General features: G+C 38.1%; 1 protein-coding gene across 1 annotated transcript in view; it reads left to right on the forward strand.

Annotated features, from left to right (window-relative positions):
* The window catches only part of gnav1 (guanine nucleotide binding protein (G protein) alpha v1), a 34,092-nt gene that overhangs the window by 14,451 nt on the left and 7,490 nt on the right, over positions 1-12,151 (forward strand). Inside the window, exons 5-6 of the mRNA XM_077605385.1 lie at positions 1,613-1,741; positions 11,995-12,124. Of these exons, the coding sequence (XP_077461511.1) occupies positions 1,613-1,741; positions 11,995-12,124 (259 nt within the window). The remainder of the gene's footprint in view (positions 1-1,612; positions 1,742-11,994; positions 12,125-12,151) is intronic.

Consider the following 12,151-nt stretch of genomic DNA (forward strand, 5'->3'; position numbering starts at 1 on the left):
CAGGTGTCTTTGTAGACACTATAATATAAACGTTTAGTTTGTTTTCCCTATGATTTCTTTCTGTATGCTGTATTTGTTAAAAGATTGACAATCGTAGACAAAATACGGGTAAACTGTACAAGTTGACAGGTATGCTTAATGTGTCTTTTTCCACAGCAATCATATTAGAAAAACAAAAAAAACATGGGGTCTGCGCTATCTAAGTGGTGCTGATGATAAACAGGGTGAGTGTAAAATGCATGGATGTATGGATGGCTGTGCAATTAAGTATTCAAGTAGGGTATAAATGTACTTCATCACAAAGTCTTTTAAGTGTCTGCCTGGCTCCCAGTGGCAAGGACAATCGGCTTAGGCTCCATTGTGTAAATACCAACATTTTTGTTATCAGCTAAGGCAAAGATCAAGTGCATTTTTGTTCTGGAATCGTTTTGAATTCACGCAGCTCTGTGAGCTTCAGGCTCTTAATGAGTAAGTGCTTCATCGCTGAACATATTAATAAATTTGTTCTTGGTTCTCATCTTATGGAAATTGTTTAGAGTGAGAATCTGGGGGATATGTGTGATTAGGAGCTTGCGTACATTTTGAGGGGGAAATTTGGGGTCAGCTGAAGGTGCGGTTGCTCCTGGGCCCTGGCCTCTGTTTTAGATTGCAAATTGGTCATGGTTGGATGACTGGAGAGTATAAAACAAACGTTAAACCAATAATTGTGTGTTTTTGTACTAAAATATCTCAGGCCGAAGGTGGACTTACAGAGTACACTTTTTAGATCAGGGGTGCTCATACTTTTTTGCTACAAGATCGACTTTTCAAGGAGCCAACCTCCCGCAATCTAAAGGAGGGACATTTTTCAGGCCTGATGAAAACTAACAAATCTTACTCTCAGGCAATCTGCCAATAATACCTTGGCGATTGACGTAATTAGCTGATTGCGTGACAGTTGAGAACATCGATATGTTATGTAGGTTTGTGTGTAATCACTGAGGAAGCGATCGCTGGCCACGCTTTGTTGTTTTGATCTCAATGGATAATATACAGTGTAAAGTGACCGCTATCGATAACTGGACAAAAGGTTTATAACAACAAGCGGAGGTCTGGTTGGACGTGTGCTGTTGTGGGTTTGTTTCCATGTGTTGTTTCGCCTCTTTCAAGCAGTGTGTTTGTGTTTATTTACCAAACAGCAGGATGCATCATGCTGTCCTAGAAACTGATTCGGGATGACCAGTCGAGAATGTCACAGTCAACCCAGCTACTTTTAGATGTCTTGTGCTTTCCTGTATGTGTGTTGCATAAAGATCACACTTTGGTCGGCTGTTCTAATTGTTTTCATAGCGAATCCGTGTATGGAAATTTTCCTCAGTATGTTATGATGGTAAACCACAGTGCTAATATTCATCACGATGAGCCACAGCTCCCCCAGGAACTTCAATCTTATCACTGCACTCAACCTGCTGTGTCTAATAATGGCCTTATGACATTGCATACACGCACTTGCCGTAGATTCCTAGTTTTCTCTTTGAACTCAAGCTTGTCTGCAGGTGATTTGTTTTCCTTTTTTTTATCAACGTCTCTTCTGTCTGACCTTTTTCTTCTACTCCCTCTGTTTCTTTTTTAGCTTTTTTGAAAACATGAGCCGGATCTCTTCTCCAGACTACATCCCCACAGCGATGGACGTTCTGCGCGTACGGCTGAGGACCACAGGCGTGATAGAGACACAGTTCAAAGTCAAGCATCTCACTTTCAGGTTAGACAGATGGCAGTCTCTTCAGCTATCCTCTGTGATACATAGTGGAGTACTGTGATCCTTCACCATTTCGCGGCTTTAACATTCAGTACATCGCAGTTATTTATATTAAGAAGAAAAAAAGTTCATAAAAATGTCAAAATTCTTGAAACTGGAAGACAGGAGATGAAAAATGGCGTAAGTCATGGTACCGCTTCTTCTTCTGTGCTGAATTCGGTGGCACTCAGCACAGGAGGAGGAAAATTTCACCGCAGAAGAATGATGCGCCGAATAATGCTAACAGCTGAGAAGGATGTTGTTCGTCTTAGCTTTCTTTCATTTTCTTTGAATTACATTTCGCATCGCGCACAGAGACTATGCCGAGCCTATTTCCAGCATTGTTTGGATTTTGAATCGCCGTTTAGACTGCCTCCTTAGCGTCCTGCATAATGTAAGGCATCATAATTGAATCTACCTTGCGTTACATTAAGAAGGAAGAAGCGAATATCCGGAAGACGGCCACGATATCCTTTTCAAGGACACTAAGCGAGTGGTAACCACAAAGAATAAAATGGTTAAGATGGAGAATGCCATACCGGTCAGGATCTTGGATTGTAGGCAGAAGATTCCTCTGGACACCAACAGGATTAGAAGCAAAACCAAGATCTTTTACGATAGCTTAGCTCCTGACGAAGACAATGAAGATGAACCTCAGCCTTGTTACATTGCTGCGAGTGAGCCTCGTGGTTTTATTGCAAGCAAGGACTGGTATGAAAAGTTTAAGAAGAGGCATCTTTCCACGATAAGGCACTCGTAACGGAACAACCAAATTTAAATTAACTTGGATTAATATATTCAGACACACTCAAACATAAGTTTAATGTAACTTTAGACAAAACTGAAATCTGATTTTGTTTTAAAAAATTTTTACCTTCGTTTTCCGGGTTAGCTGTTTGCCACGCCTCCACTCTCACGTTCGCTATCGATGGGCTGTTTGCTGTTATATTCCCTTCAAAATATTCCTAAAATGATGCACGCAAATGTCCTCAAAATAGGATAACGCACGACCACTTGCCAACGAGAAGTAGTCTTGAATGAGCGATCGCAGGAGCTAACAGGCTAAGGAAGGAATAACAGGAAATGCAACAGCTCAGCCTACCCACGTATTGATTGTGGGTAATGAAGTTTTATTCTGAGAAAGGGTGCCATTGGCTATCGATGTTGTGTGCACGAGTATACTTCATTACCCAGAAAGCCCTCTTTTTGCCCGCGCATGCGCGTTGTGCGTTTTCTGGTCCATGTGTAGGAGAAACTCGTGTGAAGAAATCGTTCAGTGCTCGTAGATATCTGTTATACACGAAAGAGATGCGGCAAAAAAAGACGCTACAATGATAAACAGCCTCTCATGTCATGGCCACCTGGCTTTCTCGCATCTCAAAATTTTTCTCGTATCTAGAGGGAATTATTTGCTAGAAATTTTCCTCGTATCTCGAGCATCTCGTAGGTAGAGCTACTCGTTTGTAGAGGTACCACTGTATCTGCAAAATTCGAGGGATTGCAGTAGCAGTAGTAGTAATAGTATTCGTAGATGCTCCATATTACTGAAGCTCCCGGCACATCTCCAAAAGAACTTTGCTGCTTGGGAGTTGCTTTCTTTTTTGAGCTGAAGCACTCTTATCTCTGTCTACAGCCCTGTTGTACCCCACAGATGTGAATTATAGATGTGCAAATTCATTCATGAATAAGTCAATATGTCAATACACACATATTTTAGTCAAAAAACGTCTCGTCATGTCCTTATCAGTATAGCAGCAGCAGGTGGATGTCAGATCATCATACTTATTACTGATCATTCATACTTTATTCTTCATCTCTCATTGGCTAAACTAATTTATTCAGTGTGCTGATTGTCTTGACAGGATGACAGAGAATTAACTGGATTTCATTATGGCAGTAGTTTTAAACTTAGTCATATTCACAGTGTTAGGTTTTACTTTTAGTGCAAGAATCACACCATGATAAATACATAAAACGAGCACCAAAAAAACCCCAAAACAACTTTAATTGGCTAAATTAATTTCTTCAGGGTGCTGATTATCTTGACAATGATGGAGAATTAGCTGTATTTCTTTATGGCAGTAGTCATAGACTTAGTCATACAGTGGTACCTCGACATACGAGCTTAATCCGTTCCGGAACTGAGCTCGTATGACGAGATTCTCGTAACTCGAGCGGACATTTTCCATTGAAATGAATGGAAAACAAATTAATTCGTTCCAGCCCTCTGAAAAAACACCAAAAACAGGATATTGGATTGTAAAAAATGTTTTATTTCTTCTAATTCGCCATCTATTGACAAAGTAACACATAATTAGTGGTTTAATAGAAATAAAATCTGTTTAATCTAACTAAAATTGGGCAGATTTCGCCGATGGGAGACAGAGACGTTTGGGGGCGTGGGGGGGTGGGGTTCTTTTTTTTTTTTCCACGACAACGCACTCGTAAACGGAACAAACAAATTTAAATTAACTTGGATTAATATATAGAGACACTCAAACATACGTTTAATGTAACTTTACACAAAACTGAATTCTAATTTTGTTGTAATCTTTTGTTACCTTCGTTTTCCGGGTTGGCGGTTTGCCACACCTCCACCCTCACGTTCGCTATCGATGGACTGTTTGCTGTTGTATTGCCTTCAAAATATTCCCAAAATGATGCACACAAATGTCCTCACAATAGGATAACGCACGACCACTTGCCAACGAGAAATAGTCTTTAAAGAACGATCACGGGAGCTTCTTTTCCTTAGATATTGTTATACACGAAAGATATGCAAAAAAGACCTGGCTTGGTCGCATCACGAAATTTTGATCGCATGACGAGCGAATTATTCGATCGAAATTTCCGCCGTAAGACGAGAATTTTGTATGACGAGCGGTCGTATGACAAGGTACCAATGTACTTACAATGTAAGGTTTATATATCAAGGAAAATCAGACCATGATAAATACTTAAAACAACCAAAAATAACAATACAAATTTATCCAATCTAATGATCAAAGAAATAGGCAGATCAAATGATTGACTCAAAGAAAACTATGTACATAGGTGAGAAACAAAGGGGCTTTTAAACATAAATGTCACATTGCAGAGGCATGATTTCTGCCTTGAGAAATCTGAACCGAAAAACACTACTTCTGAGTGGTGATGTTTGCCCATGTTTTTTTTGTTTGTTTCTTTTCTATTTCTATTTGCGTCTAGAAATGGGTGAAAGTCCAGTTTTTCAAATTCTTTGTCCCATCATTTTGCACCTGAGAATGTTTTTTGATTAATCAGACTCCAAACCACTGAGGAGAAATCTGTTTCTTTTTGGTACTCCTATGTCACACTTCTTGCCGCATATAATGTTTTTACCTGTGGCTTTTAAGAAAATGTATCCTCCGAAATTATGCCGTTTCAAATTGAAAGTCTTCATCCCAGCGCTAACCTCTTGGCATATTAAGTACATTCGTATTAAATGGAATTAATCCAAAAAGCTAGGTAATTCCTTGAATTGCCAATTTAAACTGGCCATTTTTCTTCTGAGTAATGAACTTGGAACGGGCAATTTTGGTGCAATGCAGAAGGTTAAAAATGGTGCCTGTAGCAGTGAAATCTGTTATGCACTAACAGGCTGCGAATAGTTGAAATGTTGAGAAGTACTCTTTCTGACCTAACTAATACAGTGCATGAGTTTTTAAGTGGGCTGACAGTCTTCGTTGCTGACATTTACCATTTACATTGCCATCACCACCTCTATAAAATTGCAAACCGAATCTAAATTGCATTGTTTGTCAGAATAATGTTTTTTTTGTCATATCCGTGCAGCGCGAGACCACAAAATGGTGAATGCCATGTGAAAAAGTGGTGCAGTTCTTTTAAAATGATTCTAACTGTCTTTGAACTTGACGGTTCCAGTGTATTTAACATAAAAAATATGCATTCATTCATCATTTTTCGTACCACTTATCCCCACAAGAATCCTAACAAAGCTGAACTAAGTTAGGTTTGTTTGTCTTTGATCTTGCAGCTGCTCTTTGTGCTCTCCATTTTAGTCAAAGCACGTTAATTATTGTCACTTGAATTAAATCCTTCCATCCAGGCGTATGCATATTGATTCTCAAACCAGAGAATTTCAAAATATAAACCTGTTTTTGGTTCATTTCTCAAAGAATAATGCCAGACAAACCATAAACTCCAAAATTCCATCATTTATTTTTGCTATGCACTTATCAAAATATTATTTAGTGAATTTATTCTCATTAGATCAAAAGCAAAAGTATTGATTTGCAAAATAGCTGCTGGCTTTAGCAGGTTTTTTGTGCATACAGAAATACAAGATTTATTCATTCATTATTTGCACCGGGGGTTGCTCGAGACTCGACAGGCACGCTGTTTGAACCCATGTTTATCTGAACCTAAAGAGAACTTTGTAATGGCCACTGTTTGTGCTTTTTGCATTTTTTTTTGCATGCACATATTCAACATTAATGAATGTGCTTTAATAATTTATAATTATAGGAGGTTATACTCATTATCTGAGCTGATTAGTAGTGTTATTGTGTTATCTGTTGAATGGTAAATATGCACAACAATTGGATTGGATTGGATAACTTTATTCATCCCGTGTTCGGGAAATACAGTGGTACCTCGACATACGATCTTAATTCGTTCCGGGACTGAGCTCGTATGTCGAGCTTCTCGTAACTCGAGCGAACGTTTCCCATTGAAATGAACTAAAAACAAATTAATTCGTTCCGACCCTCTGAAAAAACACCAAAAACAGGATATTGGATTGGAAAAACATTTTTATTTGTTCTAATTCGCCATATATTGACAAAGTAACAAATAATGAGTGGTTTAATAGTACTAAAATGTGTTTAATATAACTAAAATTGGGCGGATTTCGCGAAGGTTACAGAGAGGGACAGAAAGAGAGGGGGGGTTATCTTTCCACGATAACGCACTCGTAACGGAACAAACAAATTTAAATTAACTTGGATTAATATATACAGACACTCAAACATTTTACACAAAACTGAATTCTAATTTTGTTTTAATCTTCTTTACCTTTGTAACGGATTGACTCCACCCGGACATTCAGCCGCAGTCTTCAAAACGAACGCATCAAGAGTTGTTTGTTTTTGCCTTCCCTTCAAAATATTTTGAAAATGACGCGAACAAATGTCATCACAATACGATAACGCGCGACCACTTGCCACCTTGTCAGGGTGCCTCTTTTCTACAAAATCCGAAAACTCTTGCCATTTCGTTGTAACTTTCCTGGGTGATAATCGAGGCAAATGTCTTGATAAATTCCATTGCAACTTTCGAATTGGAACTTGCTGCTTCCCCGTATCTGATTACCGAGTGTATTCCAGATCTTTTTTTTTAAATTTTCGAACCATGACTCGCTTTAAAGGGTTCTGAAGGTGTTGAAGGCTCCCCCTTTTCAGATCCTTTCGTTGTTATCAAATCCATGTAAATTCCGCTGGCTTTTTCACATATAGTTGACTCGGTCACGCTATCTCCTGCTAACTTTTATCCACAATAAAAGAAGGCTCTCCATCTCGTCATGAATGTCACTGCGCCGGTGGGAAATTATAGTTAGTCCCTTGGAAGGCCTCTTCTCCTTAATTGCGTCCTTCTGCTTAAGGATGGTGGATATGGTTGACGTATCGGTGACACGTACACCACTCATATTTTTCAATTATTTCGCGCTTAATGTTGATTTGCCTTTTCTTTGCAAAACTCTGCCAATCCATTGTTGTTTACTTTGTATGTAAATGTAGTATGCATTGACGAACGTGGAAAAAAAAAGGGGGGGGGGGGTCTGTAAATGTCCGCCCCGTGCTCGTAGATATATTTTATACACGAAAGAGATGTGACAAGACAGTGCCATGGCCACCTGGCTTGCTCGCATTTCTAAATTTTTCTCATACCGAGGGCGAATTATTCGATCAAAATTTTCATCGTATCTCGAGCATCTCATAGGTAGAGCTGCTCGTAGGTCAAGATACCACTGTACAAAGTGAATGTTGGGAGGAAAAGGTATAAATGAACAACCTAACTCAATTATGAGCTCTCTGTTGTTGTTAATGTCTACCTGAGGATTACCTTGGGTGTAATGCTTCGGCAATATTATTATTGTCCCTTAGTCCCACTACTCATATTGAGTAATCCTAAATGAAACACATTAGGGCTGCTTTTCATAAGTACATAAACAATGTTGGATGATTCAGTTTAACAGACAATGACTGAAATCAACAACTAAATGCCATTTGTTCATCTCTGGGTGCTATTGACATGGGGTTGGTTCTTTTTGTGTCATGCCTCATGTGAATTATGTTGAACATTGAAGAACAACAGAGAAAATTATCCACTTAATTTCTTAGCCTATGTGTTTTGTGCCATTTTCCCTTCCAGACTGAGATATTTTATGGGTTTTAAGTCCTTGGTGGACACTTTTTAAAAACACTAAATTTTTAATGTTTTCCATTTTTCAGTGTTAAATAAAAACTGCTTTCATTGTACTAATAACTGAGAGCAAGTAAGGAAGTACGTGTTTTAAATAGCTGGTCAAAATAGTCACTATTTTTGAGCGAGAATAAAATAGGTGCATTAAGAAGAAATTAATGCAGCATTGTGCATGTGTATTCAAATGAATCTGAGGTACTGAACTACAACCACTGCAATCAGAATCTGAAGTACTGACCTACAATCACTGCATAAGAAACTGTTGCATATAAAATAAAAAAGTGGCTGAATTTATGAACACATCAATTTCTTCTTCCTGATTAGACCTCAATGGACATGATTCCTTTTTCGAAAAATATTTATTCTGCAGCATATCACGTACCTTTAAAGTAATGTGAATCGTGATAGGAGCTAGTAGTAGACCACATGACCTTTTAATCAAATTTGTTCTTGTTTTTTTAGATCCTGATGTCCTTTACTAACTCGACTGAGTTTTTCGTTGCCAGTTGATGGATTTATATCTGGGGATGATGTAATTGTTTGTCAACTGTAGGCATGTAAAACCCTTTGAGATTCTGTTGTGATTAAATGCTATATAAATAAATGTTAGGTTAGGTTAGAACTTTATTTCATCCCTTATTCGGGAAATTTCTTGGTTGCAGTAGCAAGATAGACACAACACACACAACATTGTAGACCTAGGTAAAAAAACTGGAGCCACTCATAGGAAGTCCATAGGGTGGGGCTGAGACTGAGGTTACCGCACAGTCCCTCAGTAGTCTGGAGGTTTTAAAGATCATCTTCCTTGCCTAGATCCTCCTAAGCTGTCCCATCACCTTACTTGTCATGACTTACAGGGTAATAACTAAAGCACATTTCTTGACGAACAAACATTTATTCATTTTCTGAACCGCTTATCCTCACAAGTGTTGCGGGGGTTGCTGGGGCCTATCCCAGCTGACTTCGGGCACAAAGCAGGGGAACCCCCTGAATTGGTGGCCAACCAATCACAGGGCATGAGGAGATAAATACCATATTTACGTTCACACTCATACCAAGTGGCAATTTAGAGTGTCCAATCAGCCCACCATGCATGTTTTTGGAATGTGGGAGGAAAATGTGCTACCCAGAGAAAACCCACACAGGCCTGGAAAGAACATGCAAACTCCACACAGGAGGATCAACCTGAATTCGAACCCAGGACCCCAGATGAGCTAACCACTCAACCGCATGGCCGTCCAGCAAAACATTAAGAAAAATCTGAATCGAAATTTAAAAATTCAGGGACAATTATTGGGACATGGCTATTCCAACATTCACTTCTTGATGTGTCCAGTCATTGTGGAGAATGATGCCAGTAGCAGAATGTTCTCCACCGTTTCCATCTACAGTAGATCACTCATGCCCATCAAATATCCCCATAGCGAAGGTTCTCTTAATTGTGTTTTAAATCATTATGCATGGCGCCTGTGTAAACCTCACTTGTTGATATCAAGCCCTCATTTCACCCTCATGAAAGTGTAACTCCATCACTTTTGTTTCTTTATTTTCCCAAGAAGTGTAAATGAAGTATTATTTCAGTCATGGCAATCACAATGACTGACTTTCGGCTTATTCCCTCAGGGGTCGCCACACCGAAACATCAATTAGTTTAATTAAAACAAGTCAACATTTCATCACCATAGAAACACTTTGATTAGAATGAAACTGGTATTGTGTTCTAGTCAGTGTTGCATTCTAAGCCATGCTTTTTTAAAAACAATATAAGTAACCTAAGAGCACATTTTAATACATTAGAAGCATGCTTCGGTTTATTTGTTTAATTTGAAGTGTGTCGAGGTAATTCCACCAGTAACGTCACATTTGATTAAAGAAAAAGTCCCGGGTGGTGTTGCAGGACGTATCTCAGATTATTGCCGTTTACATACCTTCCCTATTACCAGACAATAATTTTGGGCCGGTCATTATTGTTTTGCACAGAAAATTACATGTGCCTTACTAAATATACATGGATGAGTATATTTACACAATAATAACATTAATCCTGAAATATAAAAAAAATGTTTCCCTGCCTCTTCTAACAGAAATTCCTAGTCATTACTTAAGTGTATGAGTCAACTGTATTTTGCGTAGAGGAGCAAGAATACAAATTATGGTCAATTATGTTTTGTAAATATGTTTATATACTGGTAACTGAATTTGTGTGATGGCACTCTATTTAAACTTCCATGATTAAATAAATGTCCTTGGAACATTTCCATCTGAAAGGTATTTTGTTGTGTGTGTGCATGTGTGTGCGTGTGTGTGTGTGTGTGTGTGTTTGTGTTTGTGTGGCATGATGCCTAACGTTTTTCTTGGTTTTGGTTCCTTTCACCTCTAGATAAATAGCTCTATCAGTTCCAAGGACGCTCCAATGAAATATGTGCACCTTACCAATGGGTGACCAAATATGCTCTTCTCCTCCTTTCTTGTTTATTGTGTCTTTTTCTGCTATAGGATCAGATTGTTCTTGCTCCTTGAGCAGCTGTGTTTTTGGGGTAATTGGAAATATACTGATTAACATTGAGAAGTCAGAGAATGTGTTTCTTTTTTTGCAATAAACAGTTTGGAGCTTTGTTGACATGGTACGCTCAGTTATGTCACATTGGTCAATTCCTTGTGTAATACAGTAATTCAAAACATTTGAGTCTATAATAATTTCCTCCAATTGCTGCTATCATTAGTTTTTAGGTTATTCTTTTAGTAACATTCTTGTACTGACTGAACAGGATTTCACTCAGCACCTTTGTTAACGCGTAAAAACTACCGCTTCAGCTGTTTGTGAATTTGGGACTCTATTGAGGATGTGTACTTTAGCCTGAATTTAAGATGATGTTTTTTGCATTGAAATAAGACTGAAAAAGTGTCGGTTGGCTTACATTCGGGGTCTAGAAATTATACCCATTCACAACACTAGATAGCTTTAAAGCAAATGCTGAACATTTTGATGGTTATTTGAATTGATATTGAATTGATAGATATTAAGATGTGATAGACAGTTTTTGCACGAGTTGAATCAGGCAGAATAATGTGCTTGTCTCGAAAGTATTGTTATAATCATTTGTCACAGATGTACTGTCATTATTTTGCTTATAAAAATTCAATTTGGTGTTCAAAAAGTCTTTTTTCAAACTTGAGTCTTGAAAAAGCGGGGGTCGTCTTATATTCGAGGCCAATACGGTATATACCTAGTTAGAATGAGCTAAACTACAAATTTAAAAAAATGTGGCATTAATTTAGGTTTAATAATTCACCAAAACTGCAACAATAAAATAAAAAATACACTCAAATTGCACATAAAACTGGCACACCAAGTGGTATCTGAAAAAAAGTCAAAATATTAGGATAAAAATGTAATAAGTGCTTACAAGAATTGTTCAACTTCTTTGAAAGTAACAGACTTTTTAGACAAAGTAAATATACGAGGATTGAATTTAAATGTATAAAAATTCAAAAACCATTCTAAATGATAAAATGCCACTGTATGATAATGAAAAGTCTAATACAACTGAACTGTACTTGGGCAGTCACAAGTGTGTTTTGATAGATTATGCAGTGCAAAAGTTTGTTTAGAGCAGGATTTGTGCTCAAAACTGTTTAAACATTGGCCAGTTTCACGAAAGTAGATGATTTAAACACAAATTGGGTTTACAAATGTTTATTTTGTATGTTTATTTTTTCCATGTCAATTTTTAACGTTCATTTCTTATGTGTAGGATGTACGATGTCGGAGGTCAGCGGACAGAGCGGAAGAAGTGGATCAGCTGCTTTGAGGACGTCCGGGCGGTCCTCTTCGTAGTATCGCTAAGCGGTTATGACATGACTTTGGTGGAAGACCCTGCCATGGTAACACTTTTTGTTAGTTAGATTCAC

Source organism: Stigmatopora argus, chromosome 7 (assembly GCF_051989625.1).
Source record: "Stigmatopora argus isolate UIUO_Sarg chromosome 7, RoL_Sarg_1.0, whole genome shotgun sequence".
Lineage (NCBI taxonomy): Eukaryota > Metazoa > Chordata > Actinopteri > Syngnathiformes > Syngnathidae > Stigmatopora > Stigmatopora argus.